Below are 26,145 nucleotides of genomic sequence, written 5' to 3'. Positions count from 1 at the left end.
AGGCTCCACGCAGGGAGCCTGATGTGGGACTGGATCCTGGGACTCCAGGAATACACTCGGCCAAAGTCAGGCATTAAACCGCTGAGCCACCCAGGTGTCCCAAGTAAAATCTTAAAAAAAAAAAAAAAAAAAAAAAAAAAGGTGTAGGAGAGACCAAGCCCTCTTCCTCCCAAGGTGACTCAAGCACACTCACCCCGGGCTAGCTCTGACCGGCCTGGTGCCCTTCAGTCCTGCAGTGAGGGTAGGCTAGATGGGGAGATGGCAGGGGGAACATGCATCCCGCAGTGTAGACCTGAGGGGGAGAGGGCCTGGCTCATCCGGGAGAACTCTGCGTAGCTGCCAAATAAGGATGAACAGACACATCACAAGAAGCTAAGTGAATTTTTTTTTTCCCTCCTGGAAACAAATCTACAGGAGCTTCCCCCAAGAGGAGGCAGTGGCAGGGGGTAGGCACACATGTCATTTTGTACCTTCCCTCAGCAGTAACATTTCTAACCACGTACATGTGCTAGTTTTAATTTGTTAAAATCACAATGGAAGTTTCATACAAATAATTTTAGTTCCTAAAAATGACACTTGCATATAAATTCTGCAAATAAAATCTTACTTAGAGTAGGTCCGTGAACAGCAAAATCCGACACAAACAGGTGGCACGTCATGTTAGTACCGTACAAAAACACCACAGATTTAGGCACTTCATCAAAGAAAAATGTTTTAGGGATGAATGAGGTCACTGGGTTTCCTGTCCACTCTGACCCCTGTTCCCACCCTCCAACATCGGCACATGAAATGGCACACTCGAACCCTCAACACCAGCACAGCTGCCCAACTCCCGAATGTTACAGAACGCACAACATCGACAGGTACCGAGAATCCCTGTCAGGATCAGAGTAAACACTTCGGATTTTCGAGCTACAGGATTCTTTCTGCACAGATGTGGGGTCACACATCCCGGCGTCCTGACCGCACACTTAGACAACAGAGCTCCATGCAGTGCTCCCTCGGAGGGCTTCACTTCACAGTCCCAGAAACCATGTCTGTAGCCCAAGGAGCCTGGTCCTGCCTGGAGTCTCTGATCAGAACGTGGCAGCCCTTCAGTTAACAGAAACTAAGGAAGCATGGATACAGCAAGCCCCTGGGTCAGGGCCGGCATGGCAAGGAGAGTGGGGCCACCGGAGTCAGTGACTCCCTCAGATTGAAACGGTAAAAGCAACAGTCAGGGTTCCCTTTACAGTGATTTTATCGTAAACGTGGAAGTATCATTGTCCAAAGGGAACTAAGAGACCTGTGTTTTCACACTTCACGCCTTTTAGACAGTAATTCTTATGTGGACCACAAACCGGTCATATGGCAGAGCCTTTCTGGAAGAAAGCAGATTTCCTCAGCGAGTAGTGGCCGCGTCCCTGCCTGTCCGGGGAGCTGGCCATCCCAAAGACTCCTCTGAAGGGTCACAGTGGCCCCGTCACAGCTCCTCTCGCTTATTCCCAGCTCGATTGTCTTCCTGCACAACCTTGGCAGCCCGAGACTTCGGGACTCCCTCCTTCTTCTTCTTGCCCTTCTCCTGCTTCGTTTTATTTTTCTCTTGGCTTCCTCCTCCCTTGCCAGGGTACACCTGCCCCTCCAGAGTGACATCCGCACACCTGTCTTGGCTCACCAGAAAGTCCTTAATCTCCCAGGCGTAGCTCCCATCACGAAGCATGAAGATGGCACGGTCTGATCCCACAATGAACCTTGAAGAGACAAGCAATCATACGGTCAGAACACAGCAGTAAAGTGCTAACAGGTCATAGCCATCCTGCGGCATGTAACTAGAGAAAACCATCCCTTCCAAATCTGACATGAACACAGAACAAAAAACTATTTTCCAAGGCCTAGTAGCTATTGACACTAATGTTCAAAAACACTAGCTGACTAAATGATTTAGCATCTCAGCTTAAGTCACAGAGTAACGGAGCCTGGGCTGTGTGTCGTGGATGCCCGTGCTGAGACAGCAGCATCACCAAGGGTGCTGAGGAGCCACCCCTGGGGCTGCTGCTGTGGAGGCAGGAGGCGGCTGCCCTTGAATATGTTCCACATCCTGAGGCGCCCGGTGAAGGTTTCATTTGCTAAGGCTTCTGCTGACAAAGGCTGAAAACTATGAGCTGAGGTGCCCCACTGGTGCAGCCAGGGCACGAAGGCCCTGACACTGGGGGTCACCCCACCCCATGAGCACAGCGGGGGCTCTGACTCTACCTGTTCCCCTCTGTGTCTGCTCAAGCGGATGAAAGCACCACGCCATCACAGGCACTCTCTAAGTGTTCCTTTCTATTTTTCATCACTCTTCTACTTCCTAAACTATTTCCTTGAAGAATCTAAATCTCAAGACCATTACTGAGAAGAAAGAATATTCCTTAGCATTGCGCCTGAGGGCTGCGCTGAGCTGCGAGTTCCGCACCCCTTCCCCTAATCAGCAGCGGGCTCCAAGACTGTGTCTGAATACTGCATGCGCGGAGGGACCCCCTGGGAAGCAGGAGCTTCTTAGGGGACACGGTCAGGCTGTGACTCATTGCCCCACAGAGGCTAACCTATCCCATCTCACTCATAAAATAACAGGTAATGCCAGAGTCACAGGCATGTCACAACGTTGTGTGGTGACAGACGAGAGCCACACGCGCCAAGGGCAGAGCATGCAGAGCTGATGAATCGCCACATTGTGTACCCGAAATGAATGTACCATTGTGTGCCCACTATACTCAAACCAAAGAAAGTTCAAGGTAAGTAAAACTTTACGATCAAATTTTTTTTTTTTTTACGATCAAATATTAAAAAAAAAAAAAAAAAAAAAAAAAGCTTACTGACTCCGACCAATAATAAATGCTCTTCTTAAAGAGAGAGAGAGAGGGATCCCTGGGTGGCTCAGCGGTTGAGCACCCGCCTTTTTGGCCCGGGACGTGATCCTGGGGTCCTGGGATCGAGTCCCATATTGGGCTCCTGCAGGGAGCCTGCTTCTCCCTCTGCCTGTGTCTCTGCCTCTCTCTCTGTCTGTGTCTCTCATGATTAAATAAAATTAAAAAAGAGAGAGAGAGAGAGAGAGAAATACAAAGAGGAAATCCAGGACAGGAACGGTCCAGGGCTGGAGGTGGGTCCTGCCAGAAAGGACAGGCCATGGTGGTGCAGAAGAAGCCCAAGCACAGCCCCCAACTACCTCTGAACGTCGTAGTTGGCATTGAAAAGACTGCCCTGCCAGAGGCTGGTGATCTCTTCTGTCTCCTTCTCCGTGGGGCTGCCTGACACAGTGACGAACATCATGAGTGTCTTCCCCTTCTTGGTCATCTTCAGGATGCTCTCGGGCCTGCCCGGATCTATCTGTGAGAAGTCGATAGGTGCCGAGGGTCTTTTGTGCTCTGGGAGGTCCCCTTCCTCTATGTCGTCATCCTTCTATGAGAAGAGAACACAAAGCATGCGCATCATCAGAACGTGCTCGGTGGCAGCACAGGCTGAACAGCTGTGCATGCTCGCAGTTGCGAGCAAGTGACCAAAGTTCTCGCAGGACCAGGGAGACCCAGGGGCTGTCCTCCTCCCCTTGACCTTCAGGCGAAGCCCAAGTCGCCAGCAGGACTCAGCACCGATCACTCGGGTCACCAGGACGTGAGAGCCCATGTGTGATGTTCCATCTAGAACAATCTACCCCACACGGCAGATTGTAACAATGTGGTCTTACAATGAGCTGAGACACAGCAATGAAGACAAAACACTGAGAATGAGCTCCAAACCTCAGAAAGAGACAACTGAATGCCAGAAGCCAGGCATGAAATCAGATGTACTATAAGCCTGCTATTTAAAGTTCAGGATCAAACAAAACTAACATAGGATGACAGAAATCAGAACAGTGCTGGCCCCTGGGGGGCTGAATGAGAAGGGAGGGACACAGGGGAACTTTCTGAGGTCATGGGAATGCTATCTTGATGACAGTGTGGACGATACCAATGTATCCATTTGTCAAAGCTCACAGCACCCTACACTTAAAATCTGCATTTCACATATATCAACGTCAACTAAACAATAAGAACCACCAACAAATACTCAATTCTAGTTAGTAGGCTGGGTTTTTGTAGTGGTGTGAACTAGCAATTTTCAAACTACCATCTGTGAATTCTAGCCTTGCATGAAGAAGTAAATATATTAAGGATAATGACATCTGGTTCTACACTTTGGTGACGGGAGTGCTAACTGTGGAAAGGGGAAGAATACTCCCTGTATTAGGCTGGAACTGGCAGGCAAGCAGAGGAACACATGATTTTTCATAGGTAGGTAGGCAGATGCCAACACCCAACGGGTCCCAAAGGGAGAAGAAGAGCAGGGGAGGCTGAGGCGCCCCACTGGTGCAGCCAGGGCATGAAGGTAGGTAGATAGATGATAAATGAAAATATTTAAAAAGCAGAGTTCCTCAGAGAAAAGACTAATAATTCCAGCTACAAAAAGAAATGAAGTACTGATAGATGGTCCCTGAAAACAATATCTTAAGTGATGGAAGCCACACATAGGAGACCATGCTATACAAGGGCCACTGGTAGGAGATGTCCAGCACAAAACAGAGATTAGTGGCTGCCTGGGTGGGCCTGGCTGGAGGATTGGGAGAAGAAGAGAAGGGAGACAAGATTTTATTTCTGGGGTGATGAAAACATTCTAAAATTGAGTGGTGATGGCTGCACAACCCTCTGAATACACCATTGAAATGTGCACTTTAAAGAAACGGTTGAATCATATGGCAAGTGAATTCTCTCTCAACAAAGCTGTTATCAAAAAACCAGAAGAATGACTAACTTAAAATGAAACAAAGAACCCCATCTCACCCTTACGTGGTTGTCTTGCCGAATCATAGAGGACGTCAATGGTAACATACCTTTAAAATGGTTTTAACAAAAGGTGAAGCACAACAGAATTGTACTGCAGTGCTTAGAGGCGATCCCCATTTACATGAGATCTGGGACCTGGGTTAGCTCCATCTGACCACCTGGGTGACCTTGGATAGGACTCCTTACTCCCCTGGGCCTGCTCCTTCATCCATAAAAAGAAAAGCAGAGCTAGGTGACCCCCAGCAGTGTAACCCCACACGACATACTTCTCAGCTCTGCCACCCTCCCAACCGACCCACTTCTTTCATATTTTGCTTTGTGAGTTGATGGCGATCTGCAGTTGGGGACACGTGCTGTTCTGTCATAGGATCTTGGGCAGCTTGGAAATCCCCTTTCCTCACCTGTGATGGAGAAGGGGACAGCATCTTCCCCCCCCTAGAGTCTGGGGGACTCGATGACATAAAGGCGTGCTGGCCCCAGTAATCAGACCTCCAACCAACTAGGCAAGTCACACTCTCAAAATCACACAGGACCGCCTGGTCGCCAAATTCACAGGCTCTCTGACTTCCTTCTACTCTACTTTTTCAAACTGATTTCACTAAAGGTCATGAAATTAACTCAGTAGGTCACCGACAGCATTTAATGAAACAGTTATTAAATAATCGTAAGTCTAGTGCATAAGGCAAGGATAAGGATTGTTCCAAGCAACTTTAATTTCCATGACATAGGCTTTTGAGTCTGTTTCAGTTTCCAAAAAAGGGGGAGGGGCAGGGTAGTGCTCCTGTGGGTGCCACACCCAGTGTGGGTGCCAGTCCAGCTCTACCTAGTCTCTGCTAGTTCCCTGGGGAACCTGACCTGTGGTTATTGCTTCCTCCAGGCAGGGGCAATCAAGCCCCTACCTCTGTCCACCCCGGTCCATCCACCAGGTGTCGGGCACTCCCCAGGACACTCCCTAGACAGGGAGTGGAAATACCTCTAGGCATTTTCAGCTGGCTCCCTCACTCCCCCAGGGCTGCTAGTCAGATTCAGGAATCACAAAGCTGAACTCCCCTTCCTGCATATCTTTTTCTTGCTCCCTGTTCCTTGATAACACTAGCTAGCACATACACAGGACCTAGGTGCTCAAGCTTCAGGATGGCCCTACAAGGCCCCCACTGAACATGGGGTTGGTAGGGCTCAGAGAAGACAACCCACTGAAGGTCACATGCCAGCTACGGTGACACTGAAGAGCAAACCCACATTTCTGGCTCTGGAATCTGCCCCACCCATCCCTACTGTAAAGGTGTAATCAAAGAACTGCCTTTGGCTTTCCTACACGGGTTGGGACTCAGCATTAAGTCTGACACGGAGGAAAGAGTTCCCTTTCCCTATCCCCACCTCACACACGTGGGGCAGGCCTCCCCCTGGCACAGGGATTCTCACACTGGTGGAAAGGAGGTGGAGGATGGATTTAGGGATCAACACTGGGGGAGAAGTACTGTTACCCGCAGGAAAGCTTTCCCACAGATAAAACACTGAAGCACCCCGGAAGGGTGCTCACATTTGTGGAGTGTCTGCAAACATTAGCTTGCAGGTCGGCACAGCACCCCACAAGGGGGGATGTTTCCGGCTTTATGGCTAAGAAAAATGGGGTCACACAGTTACCAAGCAGTAAAGCTTGTTCAAAACCCACCCTTTCAGCACATCATGCTATCTCCTGCCTGGTGACACAATCTACCGGCCACCAAGTTGGACATACAACCTCTCCCTTCCACTCTGATCCTACAGCTTTGAGCTTCATCCAGCAGACAATTACACTGACATGCTCTCAGCTATAAAGGTATGTCTGCACACAGATAGGGAGACGAGAGTGAGCGCACGTTTCCACGCTAAGGTATGGATGACCACATATAAACATTCCAGTATCCTAGTACTTAGGTCATGGAACTTTGCAAACTCGTCAGTGACTGCGTATTGCCTTCTAAATAAAGGGCTGACCCCAGAGCATTCAAGGGCCAGCACCACCTGGTCCCATCAACCTTCCCACCCTTACCCCTCACTACTTGGCTTCCAAGGTAGCTTTTCCAGCTAACCTAACTAATTCATATTAGTAGCTTCCAATCAGAGTTGCTATCCTAGGTTCTTTCTAGGATCACAGCTAATCCTTGAACTACTCTGAGGTGGGTACTACTAAGGCCTCTATCTTGCAGTTCAAAAAACTAAAGTACTGACAGGTTCTTCAGTAGCCCAAACTCACAAGTGGTCTGAGGCGAGGCAGCCGAAGTCCAAAGCCTGGACTGTTCCTATCTGCACCATTCTGCTTGGTTCCCACGCGCCCCACTCTCAGCTCCTGTGGCAACACTCCCACACCCCTCTTGTGTATCTAAAATGCCATTTCCACCCTGAGACCTTTTGAAAGTCCTACAACACTTTCTTCATTGTTTACTGAACTCAGCAATCCTACTTTGTATTTATGGTTACTTGTACCTACTGTTCCTGAGGGCGGGATCCCTTGCTATCGCCACAGCACCCCTCTCTATCTAGCTACCTCTTAGTATTTCCAGGGTAGGATTTCCTCAAGAGATAGTGTTCTTACTTTAAGGGATCAAATCTTCATTCACTCAAGTCCATAAAGAGATGGGAGATAGGAAGACAGTAAAGGGGGGAAGGAAATGCTGCCTGGAGTTCCTCTCTGTCAGAAGTGTGCACCCGCAAATCCACCCCATCCTTCCATCAGCTGCAGATAGATAAGAAAGTACAAGTCTGCTTTCTTCTAGTCTACCCATCAGGTGGTACTTTAAACTCACATCTGAAAGGCTCTATCAAACATGTCTATGCACAGAGATGCCCACAAATAAGACATCAACGTGGGAAGGAATCATCCAGTAAAACAAAACAAAACAAAACAAAAAACCCCAAAAAACCCTCATTCTGCAGATAAGAAACCTGAGGCCTAGAGAGGAAACAGGACTTGCCCAAGATTACACAGTGAGTGAGTAAGCACCGTTTCTGAGTCCACTCCACTAGCCATGCAAACCAGCCAGGACAATGCAACCGCCTTTGCAGGGGAAAGAGGTGCGACGTGTTGTCGTTTGTTGAACCTTATCTAAAAAGCTTATTACACACTCCAGTGCATTCAAATAACGAACCAAAAAACTTACTCTCACAAAAACAAGTCTCTGCTCCTTTAAAGGAAACGTGGAGTTTCCTGCGAGCCACCAGAAGCCTTTGCTTCCACCACCCCCTCACCCCCCAAAATGCAAAACTCTCAGCAGGGAACACGCCAAAATGAGAAGTCCGATTCGGTACCGACCGAGAAGAGGGGTCAGCGATCAAGGCTGAGCCGGCCCTCGCGTGAAGATGACCCTCGTTCCCCACCCCCTCCCTCCGTCCCTGCGCCGAGGGCAAAGGTCTCCCTCCCCACGCGCCGGGCCCAGGGACCACCACCAGGGCCGCGCCGGGGCGGCCCGGACACCGAAGGGCAGAGGAGTGAGCGGCCGGCTCGGGCCCCGCGAGGCCCCGCGAGGCCCCGCGAGGCCCCGCGAGGCCCCGCGAGGCCCCGCGAGGCCCCGCGAGGGGTGGCCCGGGGGTCGGCGGCGGTGCGAGCGCGGCGGCCATGTAGGACGCCTGGCCCGGGCAGGGGCCGCCAGCGGCCCAGGAGACAGCGGGTGTGCGGGCGCGAGGGGCCGGGGCTCGGCGGGAGCCCGGCCGGGGAGCGGAGGGCCCGGGGGCCAACCAGGCCCGGGCCGAGGACGCGGGGGCCCGAGGCTGTGCGCGCGCGGACCTCCCACTGCTCCAGAAGGCGTGCCATGTCCGCATCGTTGTAGTCGCGAATGTCCTTCTTCTTCTTCCGCGAGGGCGGGCTGGCCTCGCCCGGCGTCCCGGCCGCGCCCTCGGCAGCGCAGGCCCTGGGCGGCAGCGGCGGCAGCAGCAGGTCAGAGGCGCACAGGAGGACCAGGGCCGCGCGCACCCAGCCGGAGGCCGCCATCTTCGCCGCGCCGCCGCAGAGGCCCGTGGTGCGCGCGCCGCCGGACCCCGCCCCCGCCCCGGGCCCCGCCCCCGGCATAGACCCCGCCCGCGGCCCAGGCCCCGCCCCAGGCCCAGGCCCCCGCCGCTCCAGGTCCTGCCTTGTGCCCGCTTCCAGATGCTCCGCCCCGCCCCGCCCCGGCCTACCAGGCCCCGCCTCGTGCCCGCCTCCAGAAGCCCCGCCCCCGCCCCGCGCCGGCCTATCAGGCCCCGCCTCGTGCCCGCCTCCAGAAGCCCCGCCCCCCGCCCCGCGCCGGCCTACCAGGCCCCGCCTCGTGCCCGCCTCCAGAAGCCCCGCCCCCGCCCCGCTCCGGCCTACCAGGCCCCGCCTCGTGCCCGCCTCCAGAAGCCCCGCCCCCGCCCCGCGCCGGCCTATCAGGCCCCGCCTCGTGCCCGCCTCCAGAAGCCCCGCCCCCGCCCCGCGCCGGCCTATCAGGCCCCGCCTCGTGCCCGCCTCCAGAAGCCCCGCCCCCGCCCCGCGCCGGCCTACCAGGCCCCGCCTCGTGCCCGCCTCCAGAAGCCCCGCCCCCGCCCCGCGCCATCTTGGCCCCGCCCCCAGGGTCCCTCCGCGGTCCTGATGGGGCAGTGCCCCAGCTGGGTCGCAGGGCGCCGCCGGCTCGTTTGCTCGCGGAGGCCTGGCCTTCCTCCCTGACGCGCAGGCCGGGTCCTCCAGCCCCGGGGCCTCCGGGTGCTCCGGGCAGCGCCTTGCGGGGCTTCCGCTGTGGCCCGCGGACGGACCTGGAGGTGGAAGCTCTGGGAGCTGCCTGGGCCCCGGGGAGCTTTCCTACCTGGAAGCGGGTGGCAGGTAGCTACGCCTTTGCAGGAGGTCACGACGCTCTGGGCCCGCTGCTTTGCTGTTGGAGAATTGCGTTCAACCAGCTTTCGGGATCACCGCCATCTCTGCAACGCCAATAAGCCTTGTTTTAAAAAAGCATTACTTTTCATTAAGACAGTTTCAGAATTACATCTGATTTTTAACTCGATACCGTAGGATCTGACGAATGCATTTCAAGGTTGAATCGTTTGTTAGTTTGCTTCTTATTTGAGAAGAGTCTGAACAGAGATGCCTTCAAATTACACGAGTTTTAAATGGCCGATCTGAGCTTTTAAGTTTTTAATTATGTAAGAAAGACACAAAGCACTAAGTTGTAAGATATCAAACATTATACAAAGTTCCAAACATTCTACTCCACCCTACAACTGTACTCCAATCGAGCTGTTTTAGTTTGTTACATATTGTATACATGTTTCTATACGTTTATAAACATCAGAATGTCTCTAGAAATATGCCTCTTAGAAATTTTGTTGCATTTAAATGTGTGTCTATGGCAGCATAGTATACATTATTGGTAAGCATTGTTGGCTTAAGTGTTTTCCATTTAGCAATATGACATAATGAACTTTCATTCTTCATACTTCGGTATAGCATGCTTTGGTATTAATACACCAATAATTTACTTCCCTATTATCCTATTAATGGGCACTTATTATAAATTTTCTATTACCAAAAAATAAAAAAAAAAGAGAGAAAGAGAGAGAGAGAGAGAGCTATAATAAACCTCTGTATTCATGCTTTGTGTTCTGGGGCTGTTCATATGTCAAGACCTAATCACAGTCCCGCAGATGTGATTGTATTTGGACATAGGGTCTTTAAAGAGGTAATAAATTAAAATGAGGTTGCAAAGATTGGTCCCAATGCAATATGCTGTCTTTTATAAGAAGAGGAAATTTGATCAAGGTCTTGGGAGACACAATGTGAAGACACAGAGGGAAGACGGCCATCTACAAGCAAAGGAGAGAGGTCTCAGAAGAAACCAACACTGCCAACATCTCAATCTGGGACATCTAGCCTCCAGAATAGTGAGAAAATAAAGTCCTGTTGTTTAATCCACCTGATCTGTCATATTGTAATGGCAGCCCTAGGAGACTAATATATCCCTGCTTTGTAGGATTAGAGTAGTAGGATGCATATAATAGAAAACTGAGCTCCTTTTAAAGTAGCCTAAACAAGAGAGAGGGCTTTGTTGTTAGTGTCTCATTTTTCTTTGACAGAAGCAGTTGGAAGCATAAGCATGTAGGGCTGGTATTGTAGCTCTTCCGTCATCTGGCACCCAGCCTCTTTTCTTATCCTGCTCCATTCTACTGGCTGGTGGTTTCCATCCTCAAGTTCACTGCAAGTTTTGAGATGGCTACCTGAGCACCTGCATCAAGATGACTTTCCTCCAGGGAAGGAGGGAGGTCAAACGGAGCACACTTTTCTATGGAGTTAGCTTCCTTGAAGCAGGCTGCTTGGGCATCCACACACTTGTGCTCATATGTCACTGGCTGGAACTAAGCCCTCCAGAGGAGGCTGGGAGACTGTCTTCTGGCTGCCTACATTGTCACCCCAAATAAAAGTGGGGTTCTGTTTTCAAGGGAAGAGATGAAGTGGCTGAGGAGTAGGCAACTACCTAACCACGTGTGCCTCACCTTCGCCCTTAGGACCATTGTGTGTGAATTCTGTCCCACTGCTGAGGTGGCTGATCTTGCCCATCCTCATGCATGCATCTGTATATATACAGACTATGACATTTTCCACTGACATTGAGCAGAAACTCATAAGAAAAAAGAGGGTTTTTCCTTTTCTTTCCTGAAATCATTGGGGAAATGTCATAAGCTTTCTCCCCAGGGCACAATGCTCCACCCAGTGGCTCGCAGCCCTGTCCTGGTGTGCTCATGCTAAAAAACATGAGCAGCTGTGGTGGATCATGTGCTCTGCTGGGAGGGGTCACCCTGGTAATTTATTTTGCCAGCTGCCAAGTTAAGGTGCAAAAATGCTGAGAGTCCTGGTCCATAGTATCTAGTTATACTGGAGGAAAAAAGTCATTGAGTGTTTCACAGAAATTATTGAGATTGTGTAAAAGATTCCAGGGCTACTGACTTTCATCGAAGGAACAAACCAATTCAGGTTATAATCCACTGATGCAAAAACATCTGGATTGCTTGTATGGTCATCACTTTAGTGTTTGGAACTTGATTCAGTTCGACTCAGAGAGAATTTATTTACTAAGGGCCTACTGTTGACCCAAAATCAGATGAGGCATTGATGGAAAGATTAGTATAATGAGGTGCCTGCACTAAAGAGCTTGCGATGTAGCAGAGGAGATAAATAATACACTGTAAGTATAATGCAGATTACAGGAAGTCAGGACCTGAAGGGATGATATGATGGTAATAATACCCCTATTTTAAATAAGAGGAAACCTTGGTTTTGAAATGACATAATTTTTCAGAGGTCACAGGTATACTGGATGACGAGGTGTGTCTTTCTTCTACGGAGCACCCAATGGGTTCATCATGGAGACACTCACATAGTGCCATTGGAAGATCCACGGACAAGGAGTCTGGAGGCAGAAATGCTCAGCTGGACTCAGACCACGCCTGAGGCCGTGCTGTAGGTCAGGAGAGGATGGGACAGAAGTGAAAGGGATTGTGTGGTCCGGGGCTAAATGAAACCATAAACTTCTCATTGCTCTGGGGTTTAATACTAACTACCCCTCTAAATGGTTCAGCGACTGCAGATTGTAAAATTGAATCTCAGATCACACCAGTGTCCTAATCTGGGTTTATCCTGGCTTGTGTCACTTGACACCAGAGGAGGGATGCCTCACCTGGAGGGTGCAACGAGAGTTTCTTGCAGTATTAGCAATCAGGCATGATGCTCAAAATGTTGAAAAAATGTTGAAAAAATGGAATGACATACTTACTAATCCATCTGAATTTAGGCCTATGACCTGAAGGATACAGCAATGGTTTTGGAAGCTCTAGTGCATCAAACATTAACCATTCAAAGCCAGAATCAATAAAATGGGCATAAGCGGGGTCTTCTGAGGTTCTGGGGAAAAAAAGAAAAAAAAGAAAAGAAAAGAAAAGAAAAGAAAAGAAAAGAAAAGAAAAGAAAAGAAAAGAAAAGAAAGCCTGAATCATGAGGAGCAATGGTAGGGGGGTCCTGGGGGTGGGGCTAGGGTGGACATGAGGAGACAATAGCTATTTACCTTTCTTCACTTTGCTACTTCTTAATCCAATGCAAGAAGAGGCAAAACATCTCCTGGTCTTTATCTGGCCCTAAATTAATTCACAGGTAGCAATTCCAGATTTCCAGAGATGTCATTGGCCCAGGATAGGGTGAGAGTCCATTCCTGGTCACCATTCCTGGTCACCATCATTATTGGTGAGCAGAAGAGTAGGACTCACATAATGAAATAGAACAATCAAAACTTGTGTTTGCCAAACACCATGAAAATAAGTTAAAAGGCAAAAAGTACATCAAACTCTAACATGGCATAGACAAATATCTTACAACTAAGAAAAACATGAATGCCCCAACTGAAAAATGGGAAAGGATGTGAACAATATTTTTATTTATGCAAATCATGATCACACACAGAGACTGTGTCCTTGCTGTGGGTCCATGAATGTCCATGACTTCATGTCCACGAATGAGCATGAGCTGTGGTCAGGAGGATTTTGGTTCAGTGAAAGCATGCCTTTCTTTCTTTCTTTTTCTTTTTTTTATATACCTTTAGCATTTTCTTTTTTTAATTTTTATTTTTTACTTAAAAAAATTTTTTTGAAAGCATGCCTTTCTTGCAGAGAATGGCAAACAGGTAAATTCATTTGTTTATTGCTTCCACAAACATTTATTGATGACCACACAATGCATTAGGCATGGGGGGAGAGAGGAACAGATCAAGTCCTTGCACTTAAAGAGGTGGCAGGATTGTGGGGAGAGCGTTTTGCCAATAGCTTACAAGTACACTGCACTAAGGGCCACACTGTAGCTACACACACAGCACAGAAGGTGCAGAAATGCCTCAGAGTCTGTCTGGGGGTCAGGGAGGCTCCACATGAAGGAGTGATACAGCTAGTCAATCTGTAGTTATTGACTTATGTTCTAGGCACCATGAGAGATGGAAAAGTGGTTAGGCATGATTAGTGTTGGGAACTAATGCTGGAAGATACCTCTCAAGATCACTTACCAGTACCAAAATGGGGTAGAGAATCTACTTGTGAAAACAACCTTCACCTCTAGGTAGGGCTTTCTGGTAAACCTGGCCTTGTATCACCAGCCCTGCACATCTGCCTCCCTCTCATACTCAGCTTCAGATGAACAGAGAGACAGCCCAGAGGGAGGGATTGGGGGGAGGAGGGGCGGATAGAGCAGGTGGGAGGGATGTTAGACCACCCCCCCCCCCCCCCGGGTGTTATAACCAGCTGGGAACAAGATATACCAGAGAGCAAGACTGGCATGCTGGGTGAGGGGCAACAGCCTGCTCCCTAATGAACTGTGGTCCAATGAGTGTCAAGACTCTCCTTTATCACCCTTGGGGATGTGTGAACTGTGGAAAAGGAGGGGGCGGAGGGAATGTCCAGATAGGAAGATAATAAAGCAAGGTGTTTGGTGATACGTAAGAAAGATCGCCTGAGACTGAGCTGGCCCATCAGTGAGCACAGGGACCCCACTCTAAAGGAAAGACACATCCGGGCAGAGAGTGCCCCTCACTAACCAGCAGGTGGCACAGTAGACCAGACACAGCTTGGTTGCTGGTCTACTAAGGTCGGGAGTGCGCAAGAAAGTTGGCTATCCAAAACCCAGCCTATGGACCTGCAATGGAATGTTATTCAGTCTTCAGAAGGAAGGAAATTCTGACATATGCTATGACACCAACAACCTTGAACACACGATTCTAAGTGAAATAAGCTGGACACCAAAGAACAAATACTTATACAAGGAACGTACACCAGACAGATTTAAAGAGGCAGAAGGTAGAATGGTGGTGGTCAGGGGCTGGGAGGCAGGGGGAATGAAGCATTACTGTTTAGTGGGGAGAGAATTTTAGTTTGGGAAGATGAAAAATAATCTGGGGTGGTGCTGCTGGTGGTGGTGATGGTGGCACAACAACATGAACATACATAATATGACGGAGTTATAGCTAAGTTCACAGAAATGGCTAAGATAGAAAGTTTTATGTAAGAATATTTAGGCACACACACAAAAAAAGACAAAACACCAAACCCCGAATGTTCATACTGTTGTTTTATATCTGCCCTAAGTCCAGGGCGGTGGATACACCTTATAGAAGAATCAAGGAAGGAGGGAAATCATGTTTTTTCCAATCCTGCCTGGCTCAACCTCTGTGTGTTCCACCTTGCCTCCCCAAATCCTTAAGTCATCTCTTTTGGTATTCTGTTCATTCATTTATTAAAGGCCCACTAAGCATCAGCCTTGAGTCAGGCACTGAGGATACATTCTCCGGTGGCCACGCTATTTCCCACCTGGCCCCAGATTCTCCTTATCTGCTCCATTCACCTGCCTCCAGCCAACTCTTCAGCCCATATGTTTGCAGCTTCTCTCACCCAATTTCCGTCAGTGCCTTTGGTTCATATTATATTCTAAGAGAGGGTCAGAAGGAGTAACTTGCGAAATTTTGTGGAAGAGAAAGCCCTTAATCCAGTGATTCTAGAGGCACATACAGTCACCTTCTACTAATTTAGTTAGACTACAATATGTTGCAGCAACAAACAACTGTGAGATCTCTGCATGTGACACCGGATTTACGTTTTGCTCACAGTGCTTGGCCGGCACTGGTCGATGGACAGTGTGCTCCAGTCATCGGGCTTAGGGAGGCCGCACCCTCTTCCAGCTGTACCACCTAGAGCCACCTCCCACATACTGAGAGCAGGGGAAGGGAGAATGGGCAATCGAAGATCTGCTTTGCATTGCCTCAGCCGGAAGTGAGGCATATCACTTCCACTCCCATTTTATCCATCAGAACAGATCATGTGACCCCACCTACTTGCACCTGGGCTGTTCTTCGTGAGCAGCACTAGCTCTGCAGCACTTTCTTTCCTCTGTGGGGTCACCATACCGATGGGTAAAACCTGGTTACTTGCTTGTGTGACTGTGCTGCCTCTGGGCTCTACTCCTCAGAAGGGAGGAGCCCTCACGATACTTCTGTGTAACTTTGGTGCTAGCATGGGGCCTGGCACGTGGTAGGTGTCCAGTGTTTGTGGACGGAATGAATGATGGCAGAAAGTCACGTGACCTAGAAGGAAGGTGGAGGGAGTACTGGGAAGGGTCAGTTTGGGAGGAGCCACTCTACCTGAAAAATGAAGCAGAAAAGAAGAATCCTATCAGCTTTTAAAGCCAAAGTAAATGTAGTGGAATAGCCTATGTGTGACAGCTCGTTGATGGGGTACAAGGTGTCCAGCAGACAGTGAGAAGGAAAGCAGCACCCCCAGGTGCCAAGTAGATTTTGGGAAAAATCCCGATCCTAGAGCAGTTTCATGAATGCACTAGGAATGGTGGGAAGGGTTTCATTTCTCCTAATATGTTTTCCAGAGCTAAGTTAAGAGTAGGGTGCCCTTCTGGGTTACCATGGCAAGAGCTTGATTTTATCCAACTGGTTTTCCCTCACCGAAAAATAAAAGGGATTAAGCTTTTTAACCAACAGAATTGCTGCTTGTTTAGAAAACCGTCAGTTTTATTGGCCTTGGTTGCAAAACATGCGGGTTCCTCCAGATTCTAGAAATATCTAAGGGCACTTTCTGTTTCACGAACGGTGACTATCCATTTGCTCTGTATCTGTTGTTCCTGGTTAACTTTTTAAGAGCCGATTTCATAATTACCTCTGAGTACAGTTTCAGTTTGGACGATAAATTGTAAGGTCATCTGAGTTATAAGTAAGACTAATTGGCTGACTGAACCAAAAGGTGACCTTGGGTCCCTGGGACAGAGGAACTGGCGGTTCGATTGGCAGACACACCCAGCTGAGGCCGGGCTGGGCACCTGGAGGGCCTGTTTCGGAACCAAGGGGTGGGTCCCCGGCTGGGAGGAAGCCCAGGTGCTTCAACCACTTCCTGAAGAGCGAGGTCTGGGTCGACGGATCCGAGGCTGGGAGGGGGCTCCTCACCCGGTCATTAGCTCTCCTCCTGCCCTTGGGAAGACGCCGGAGGCATCAGCGGGTGGGCTCCTTCTGGGCAGGACCGGCCAACAAGGTTTACCTCCTAAGGCTGTCTGTTATTCCTCTTCTTTGACAGTGGCCACTATTATTCCATCGCCGAGCGTTGGACACAGAAGTTGTGAGGGCGCCCACCGCGCAGGTCGAGGCTCCTAGTTCTACCAGCTCTGTTTTAGGAGCCAAGTGGTCCAGCAGTCGGTGCGCACTCTCTGATTTGGGGAGAGGACGGACCCTTGGGGGGAGGACTTGCACAAGGTCAACACAGCTCTCCCGGATGGCTGCAGAAAAGACCGGCCCCAGGAAGTCCGAGCACACAGGGAGGGCGCCCCCCGCCCCCCGCAGCCTGCCCTTCCGACTGCACAGCCAGTGCCCTCAGCGCCCCGCACAGCCCTGCAGGGTCCCCCCCAACCGCGGAAGGAGGGCTGCGCACAACAAAGGGCAGGGCGAGGGCTGGCAAGAGCCGCCGGGGCCCCGCTAGACGCGCGGGCCGGCCCCCGCGGGCCACCAGGGGATGGCGCGCGGCGTCCTCCTCCCTTCGGCGCCAAAGCAGTCCCCTCGGAGACCCGCTCGCCGGGCGGGGAGGACGCGCGGAGCCCCGCGGCGCCCGGGGGCCCCCAGGCCGCGCCCCCCGCCCCGCGGGACCCCCGGCCCGGCGCCCGCCGCGTCCGCGCAGGGCGGCGGCGTCCTCCCGCAGCCACCCAGCTTCCCGGGGGAGGAGCAGCGCATCGCGCAAGCATCCGGGAGCGGCGGAGGGGGCGGGGGAAGGGCGAGAGGAGGAAGCGGGATTTAAACGAAAGGCGGTGACGCCACACAAAAGATTTCTATAGGCTCCGGGGAGGTGACGGCCGGGCGGCGGCGGCGAGCCCGGGGGCGAGGCGCGGACACGGGGAGGAGGCGGCTCGGGCGGCCCCGGCGCACCCACGGCCCGCGGCGCGGAGCGGCCGCGCGGGGAGAGGAAGCGGGCGGCGGCCCCTGCGCCTCTCGGCCCCCGCCCTTCCTTTCAGTTTCTCCCGGCGCGCTCGGAAGTTGGAGGTTGACGGAAATGGCAGGAGCCGGGGCCCGGGCGGGTGGCCGCCGCGCCGCGGGGACCTTCTGAGTCGGCGTGGCCGGGGCGGGGGGGGAGACGCGCGCCGGGCGTCCGATGCGCAGGGCCCGGGGGCGCGGGAGAGCTGAGCCGCCGCGGGCCCCAGGCGACCAGGCGACCGGGATGGACTCGCGCCCACAGCCAGCGGCCGGCCGCGGGGCGCGCGGTCGGGGAGGGCGTGCCGCCGGGGCGCCGGGCCGCGCGCTGTGAGCCGGCGAGGAGAGGCGAGGCGAGGCGAGGCGAGGCGAGGCCAGGCGAGGCGAGGCGAGGCGGGAAGGGGCGGCCCGGCGGCCCGGGCGTGGCGGGCGGCGAGCGCGCGAGCGGGGCCCCCGGCCGCTGTGCGCAATCACTGCAGGCTCCCGCCCGACTCTGACTCTGCGCGGCCGCGCCAGCCCCGGCCACACCCTCGGCCCGGCCGCCGCCGGCGCCGCTTCCCGAGCGCGGGAGGCAGGAGATGCGCGCCCCGCCGCGCCGGCCCCGGCCGCCGTCGCGGAGCAGCGCCGCCCGGCGGGGTCAGGACGCCTGAAGCCCACGTGCGCCGCCGAGCCCGGGCTGGCTGACAGCGGAGCGCGCCCGAGCCGCCGCCCGCGCTCCTCCCCGAGGAAAGGATTTTGATTTCAAAGAAAGGAAGGAAGGAAGGACGGACAACTCCCAGCTTCCCCCTCCCGCCCTCCCGCTCCGGCGGCCGGGCCGGGCCATGCCCAGGAAGGCGGCGGCGGCGGCGGCGGCGGCGGCGGCGGCGGCGGCGGTGGCGGCGGCGGCGGCGGCGGCGGCCCAGCAGAAGGGACTTTCCTGGCGGCCCGGCGGCGAGGAGCGCGCCCCGTGAGTTTGCGCGGCCCGGTTCATGGTTCCTGCAAGCCCTCCAGGAGGCCGAACGCCGCAGCCCCTCCCCGCGCGCCCGAGAGCCTCCGGCGTCCTCCGGGCCCCCGGCCCGCCCCGCGCCGCCCGGGCCCCGGCCGCCGCAGCCCCGTGCCCCCCGCCCGGCGCGGTGGATGGCATGATGGTGCGGGGCGGGCGCCGCGGCCCTGGCCAGCTGAGTCGCGACGGCCGCGGGGGCGGCGGCAGTGGCAGCGGCAGCGGCAGCGGCGGCGGTAGCGGGCTCCCCAGCGGCATGCCAGTGCCCCCCGGGCGCGATGGCTAGCGGCAGCGCGGGGAAGCCCAGTGGCGAGGCGGCTTCTCCGGCTCCCGCGAGCGCCGTCGGGGCGGCCTGCTCGCAGCCGCGGAAGAGGCTGGTGTCCGTGTGCGACCACTGCAAAGGCAAGATGCAGCTGGTGGCCGACCTGCTGCTGCTGTCGAGCGAGGCGCGGCCCGTGCTCTTCGAGGGCCCCGCCGCCTCCTGCGCCGGCGCCGCCGAGTCCTTCGAGCAGTGCCGGGACACGATCATCGCGCGCACCAAGGGGCTCTCCATCCTCACCCACGACGTGCAGAGCCAGCTCAACATGGGCCGCTTCGGGGAGGCGGGGGACAGCCTGGTGGAGCTGGGCGACCTGGTGGTGTCGCTGACCGAGTGCTCCGCGCACGCGGCCTACCTGGCGGCGGTGGCCACGCCGGGCGCGCAGCCCGCGCAGCCGGGCCTGGTGGACCGCTACCGCGTGACGCGCTGCCGCCACGAGGTGGAGCAGGGCTGCGCCGTGCTGCGCGCCACCCCGCTGGCCGACATGACGCCGCAGCTGCTGCTCGAGGTGTCGCAGGGCCTGTCGCGCAACCTCAAGTTCCTGACGGACGCGTGCGCCCTGGCCAGCGACAAGTCCCGGGACCGCTTCTCCCGCGAGCAGTTCAAGCTGGGCGTCAAGTGCATGAGCACGAGCGCGTCGGCGCTGCTGGCCTGCGTGCGCGAGGTGAAGGCGGCGCCCAGCGAGCTGGCCCGCAGCCGCTGCGCGCTCTTCAGCGGGCCCCTGGTGCAGGCGGTGAGCGCGCTGGTGGGCTTCGCCACCGAGCCGCAGTTCCTGGGTCGCGCGGCGGCCGTGAGCGCCGAGGGCAAGGCGGTGCAGACCGCCATCCTGGGCGGCGCCATGAGCGTGGTGTCGGCCTGCGTGCTCCTGACCCAGTGCCTCAGGGATCTGGCGCAGCACCCCGACGGGAGCGCCAAGATGTCGGACCACAGGGAGAGGCTGAGGAACTCGGCCTGCGCCGTGTCTGAAGGCTGCACCCTGCTATCTCAGGCTTTACGGGAGAGGTCTTCGCCCAGGACTTTACCGCCAGTGAATTCCAATTCTGTGAATTAGCACCCCGCCCCGCGCCCCCTCTTTCTTCCACCCGGGAGCAGAGGAAGACGACCTCCCCTCCGCCCCTCTCCACGTATACCAAAGAAAATCCCAGGGGGAGCCCCTCCCCGGCCCCCCTCCCCGTGTCAGACGCTCGGAGGGAACCTTCCAGAGAGTGGGGCCGCGCGCGCGCGCGCGCGCGCGCACCGGCCAGCGCGCTCCAGCTCCAGCGACGCTCAGTGCGCCCTGGGGGCCCTGTGCGCACCCAGCAGGGCCTGCAGGTGGCGGCCCCCGCCCCAGCTCCCAGCTCCCAGCTCCCAGCTCCCAGTCTGGAGCTCCTCCGCTAAATTTTCTTATCAATTGGGCAGGAAGGAGGTCATGGGTTCATTTCTTTTTTTGGTCTTTCGTTTTCTTTCTTTTTTTCTTTTTTTTTTCCTAATTAAAAGAAAGGTTACCTCAGTTTCACTCCTTAGACATGGATGTAGCTACCTTTTTTTGTATGTTGTAATTTTTTTTTTTTTTTTAAAGCAATCGTGTTGGATTAGGCGTATACTTGGTGTGGAAAGAGTATGACTTTGCCATGTGATTTGCAAACGGGGGAAAAGCTACTGTGAGTGTGTGTTTTATTTTTTGATTTACACTATAGAGTGATTTCCCCCCTGCCCTCTCCCCACCCCACCCCCTACCCCCCGCCCCCCCCCCCCCCATGTCAAGTTTTTACCTTTGCATGTACTGGAGTATTTATTTCATCTATTAAAATGTTATGTTTCTCAGATGGCCTTTTGCAATTATTGTTGATTTTCAATAATTGTAATAACGTTGCATGCTGCATGTCATCTCTGGAAGGGCACGCTGGGAAGTGTAGCAGTGTCTCCAGGCTTTATTTAGCCCTGTCTCCCTTTTTCCTGGAGGGTTACCTCTCTGGGCAGCTTAGAGTTGCAGAAGAGAGACCCGCAGAGCGCTGGCCTTGCCAAGCCAGAGGCCATAGGAGTGAGGGCAGTATGTGTGGTGCCAGGGCTGGGCTGTTGGGGTGTTTGGTCTTGCCTCTGGTTTCTCCTAGAAAGCACTTCAGCTCCCTTTGTGTTGGCGCCTCTTTCTGCCCTGGGTCAGCCTGAACCAGGTCTGATTTGTATTCTTCTGTCTCTCGGATTCAGGCTCTTCCTTATCCTATGTGGTATGCCACCCTTCTCCGGTAGGTCGGAGGATCTGTGCACTGGAGCTGTAAAAAAAAGTGTGGTATAGTGAGGACTCTCAGGAGTCTTGCTGGCCTTTTTTATGTGGGTGGGTCTGTTTATAGACAACATCTCACTCAAGGTTTTAGGAAAAACCTTGGAGGGTTCTAGACTAATATATCAGAGGGAGAGGTATTCTGGAAAATGTGAAGAACTTTCTAGGGCCACGGCCTAATTGAAGACAAAGGGCTGATTTTTGTAACCTTGATTTAAGATCTGCCCTGATTCATTTTATGTCGGAAGACTGCTCCGTTCATTGAAGTTTGGAGTTATTTTAAGGGAGTTTGTCCTTTCTGCAGGCATGTTAAAAAAAATTGGGGAGGGAGGGCTGTATAGTTTTGCCGAACCTTGTTAAGTTTTGGACAGTTTTCCTCCTGAAAGGATAATGCATTTATTTGCAGTGCTTTGCCCTGGGAGAGCCACATGGATTAAAAAAAACAAACAAAAACAAAAACAAAAAAAAAACTTATACATGCTTTAAATTTGCTCAGTTTATATTTTTCTTTGAATTTCTTGCACCTAAACTTTTGTAGTTCCCATGGATCTGAGAAGAAAGCATTTTTCACTATAGTGTGTTAGAAAGTCCTATTGACTGTTTTACTTGAATCACTGTATTTATTACAAGAACATCATATTCAACCAGTTAAGTGTCTTTAAACTTGTTTTGGGTAAGGCTAGGATTGGGGAGCTGCTCTGAATCTGATGTTTGGAAAAGCTTGAGAGTGACCGTGTACATCCATTTCTTAGGAACAGTCAAGGGAACTGTTGTTCCTGTCGTAGGGCCTGGTAGATTTAAACTTTTAAAGTCTTTAAAAATGAAAATGACCTTGAGAATGTTTCTTCCTCTACCCCCTGCCCTTCTTCAGTCTGGGTCGGTCAGGTTCGGGAAGTATTTGGAAAGAGCAAACCTAACCCATGTGCCAATGACAACCCTGCTTGCATATAGGACTTGTAACTTACTTTTATTTATTGGCCATACATAAGTAATTATAGAGTTTCTAATTATGTGGTTCATTTAGCCTATGCAGATCACAAAGAGTAAATGGAAAGGAACAAAGTAAAGCAAAATTAGGGCCAGAAATCTGTAAATTCGGTGTTTGATTAAGACAAAAATGATTGCCAATTGTTCCTTGGACTCATTCCTTTTGCAGAAGCAATTTTCAGGACAGCGCACGCCAGGAAAAAAAAAAAAATTGCTTTCCCTATCTCCTTGGATGAAGTGAACTAGCTTGCCACCAAATTAAATTTTGAAACTTCTTTTTGTCTTAGCCAACCGATTGTGGCTCTTTACATTTCTGTATATTAAAAGTGTTGAACTTGTAATATTCAAAATCTCTGTCCTCTGAAGTTGTTAAAAGTTTTGGTGGTATTTTAACCTGCTTTTCCACCCCCTCCCCTCCCTTCTGTCTCTTAAGATAAAGTTTAGGATTTTTCTTCCAGCAGGTGGCTTGAAATGGATTCTTTTATTTTTTTCAGCAGGTCTCAGGAAACCAAGCGAGGATCGCACAGCATTTCTGTGTGTCTGCATTGCTTCGCTAGGCAGGGGATTTGGACTCAGGCCTTTGACATTTTAGCTTCTAGTGCACCGGCTTGCTAAACTTGTTTTTAAAATAGCCCTGATTTTTAAAAAGGAGCATCTCAGACCTATTTCATTGGACATAATAAGGCCAGCAGAGATAATAGTTCCAGGAATAAAATCTGACTGACCTGATTTTTTTTTTTTTTTTTTTTTAATTAAACCACATAGGAGTTAATTTAAGGCCTCAATCCTTGCACTCTTTTGACTTCCAGGGGCAAGTTTTCTTACACAGGCTTAACGGGCACCCGTCCTTACTGGGAATGTTGAAAACCTTCCTTTGAATGGTCAGGAGAGAAGGAAATCATTATGGCTAAGCTCTTGGAACAAAAGCCATTATTTATGATAGCAAACCCAAGTAAATGGGACAAAAGGCTTTCAAACACAAGACTTAACTTGAAAAAAGCTCTGTCTTTCCTTAGCTGTTTTAAGCTTGGCCTTTTGCTATTATTCATTCTGGGTTGAGGTTCGGAAATGTAGAAATTCTGTGTGTGTGCCGTGGGTGTGGGCGTGGGTCTGTTCTCCCCTACCCTATCGTCATCTCCACCTGAGTTTTTATTTCTAACTTAGGGTCATGTGTTTCTCAGGAAAATCTAAAGACTTTATAGAAGCATCAGTTACATCTGATTGGTTATTTTGTGAACATTTTTTTTTTTAAAGCTGGCATAGGGATCTAAAGCATTTGACAGTTTGAAACAGCTAATTTTAACAGAAACACCTGTTTTTCGGAATGAATGTGACTATGGTAACGTGCAGATCAAGCAGAGGATTTGAGGAATGTCTGCCACAGCCCTTTCTGGGTTCTACTTGGTACAGAGCTCAGAGTCAGGGAAGAAATCTGTAGCCTTCCCTGCACTTTCCACCCAGGGCTGTACCTTGGTCCTCTGGTGCCCAGCACCATCTCTGGGTGTCCAAGGTGGACACAGACATGTGTGTGCCCTCCTGGCACGTTCTTGATTAAAAACTTTTTTTTTTCTTTTTTTTGGTATGAGTATGTGTGAAGTGAATTGGCCTGTTTTACCTAAGTTGGGTCTTATTTTTTAGGGTCCTATGGACAGGTGAGTTGTCTTTCCACTTTAGCATTAGAAGGCTCAAAGACGGACTGCCCAGATAATATAGGGAAAAAAGTGTGATACTAGTGTCCTTGATAGGGATTGATTTCACTTAACAGGACAGCAGTTTAGGTCAAGGGCTGCCATGCCTGGGACATGCGTAATTGTTCTTGAAATGAATGTACATACAAGATCCCTGCAGCAAGTATACATATGCAAGTAGTAAAACTGTTTCTGCAAGTCAAAGTTAGAATGGCCATTCATTCAGAGAATACTTGTTGGGAACCAACTGTGTGTGCCAGGCAGCGTGCTGGGTGATGTGAGACATGGTGAGACATGGTGAGACATGGTGCCTCCTCCTGCATAGACGGTGGGTTCCTCCAGGCCATACCAAGGGACTGGCAATGCTATTATCAGCATTATTCTGGGCCCTGCCTCAGGCCTGATCAATGAGAAACTCTGGGGGGTGGAGCAGTCTGAATTTTGTGAAGCTAGATGATCCTTATGCATGCCCAACCTGGAGAACCATGCTGGTCTGCAGAGCCTGCTGGTTTCCTTTTCTTCCTGGCTGACTCCGTGAGACCCAAGTGCTTCTGTATCAGGAGGCAGCAGTGTTTCTGCAAGTTTCTTGTTTGCTCAGGTTTTTTTTTTTTTTTTTTTTCTTCCTTTTTTTCCTGGATATTTTGAGCCCTTTTCTTCAGATAGAGAAGATAATTTAGTCTTTCCTGCCAATGTGGAGCTGGCAGAGTTTTCTTTTGCTGTGTGTATCTGGATGTGTTTACAGGGATAGAGTTCTCCCCCTCCTCCAACCCCCTTTGAGATGAACTGAAGTCATAGAATAGTAAACTAGCAAATGGGCTTTCTGTGTTCTTGCATATTGTTGCCTCTTGTCCTAGAAAACTGGGACTGGCAGACACCCTAATTAAAAATCAACCCTTTAGCTCTTGGCTGCCCAAGAAAGAGCACTTTGCTACTGAGTTTAAAGTACTCTATTCAGAACCAAATGAAGCATGCAGACTTAACTCCAAAGCTCATGTTAGAGATGACCAAGTCGGTGATATATTAGGGAACCATGTCCTTTAAGAACAATCATACACCAAGAATTGGGATGATCTTTCAGAGCTTCCTTCCTCATGAGGTTGGTCCCGGGAGCTGGCATTGGCATCAACCAGGAACAGCGTGGGGGGAAGAGTCTTGGCCCTACCCCATACCTGCCTGATTAGAATCTGCTCTTTGGCAAGATCTCCAGGTGATTTCTGGGCACATTAACTTTGAGAAGCACTGTTACAGGAGACAAATGTAGTGGCCAGGGGTGAACTACAGCCTTACTCTTCATTGTGTGAATGTTCATTTAGGTCTTTGTGTTTTGTTTTTGTTGTTTTTTTTTTAAGATTTTAGTTATTTATTAATGAGAGACACAGAGAGAGAGAGAGATAGAGAGAGGCAGAGACACAGGCAGAGGGAGAAGCAGGCTCTATGCAGCAGCCTGACGTGGGACTCAATCCCGGGTCCTTGGGATCATGCCCTGGACTGAAGGCGGCACTAAAGAGCTGAGCCACCCGGGCTGCCCAGGTCTTTGTGGTTTTTAAAGCATGTTTTCCTGTGTTAAGTAATTGGTTCCTTGGAGCAGTCCTGGGAGGTAGGCAGGTCTTACTGTGCATGTCATCTAAACATTTGTACTTCTGTTCTCCCATTATAAAAGTTAAATATTGTGAGTTCCCATGATATGTAAGGCCTATGATGAGCTCCGTAGATATACTACTACATGAGGTCATGGGGAGTATGATCTAAAACCTCCGTGTTAAAGTCCATTTCCCCTAATGATCTTGCCTTTACCCTTCCCTTAATCTGGCACAGAAGATACATGGCGATATGCTCAAGGATGTCTCAAAGAGCATAGCCCCGTCTCTTCCTCTGTGTGACGCACCTGCCCAAGCTCCCTGTAATACTGCGTGTCTTAAGTTCTTAAAACCACAATGTCAGTCAAACATTTCAGGCTTCAGGGAGGAATTTGAATGCTAATTTAGATTTGCTAGCATAATTTAAAAATGAATCTACTTGCTGATGTTAAGCTCTTAAGTATTCATAACTACATGTATCCAGGATGATGCAGAAGTGGGGCACAGAGAGGGAATTTTTAAAATCCTGTGTTTCAGA

General features: G+C 51.6%; 2 protein-coding genes across 2 annotated transcripts; one reads left to right on the top strand and one right to left on the bottom strand.

The window, feature by feature from the left end:
- Window positions 1-367: 367 nt before the first annotated feature.
- MESD (mesoderm development LRP chaperone) lies at window positions 368-8,809 on the bottom strand. Its single transcript, XM_038532994.1, has 3 exons — window positions 8,599-8,809; window positions 3,185-3,417; window positions 368-1,730 (listed from the first exon to the last, which is right to left on the bottom strand). The coding sequence occupies exons 1-3, from the start codon at window positions 8,800-8,802 to the stop codon at window positions 1,463-1,465; spliced, it is 705 nt and encodes a 234-aa protein (XP_038388922.1). The 5' UTR covers window positions 8,803-8,809; the 3' UTR covers window positions 368-1,462.
- A 10,201-nt stretch (window positions 8,810-19,010) lies between these two features.
- On the top strand, window positions 19,011-22,617 carry TLNRD1 (talin rod domain containing 1). The gene has a single exon (XM_038532993.1). The coding sequence runs from the start codon at window positions 19,058-19,060 to the stop codon at window positions 20,147-20,149; it is 1,092 nt and encodes a 363-aa protein (XP_038388921.1). The 5' UTR covers window positions 19,011-19,057; the 3' UTR covers window positions 20,150-22,617.
- The last annotated feature ends 3,528 nt before the right edge of the window (window positions 22,618-26,145 follow it).

This window comes from Canis lupus, chromosome 3, assembly GCF_011100685.1.
Source record: "Canis lupus familiaris isolate Mischka breed German Shepherd chromosome 3, alternate assembly UU_Cfam_GSD_1.0, whole genome shotgun sequence".
Taxonomy (NCBI): Eukaryota; Metazoa; Chordata; class Mammalia; order Carnivora; family Canidae; genus Canis; species Canis lupus.
Note: the sequence above shows the minus strand (reverse complement) of the source record. Positions and strands in the feature narration are given on the sequence as shown.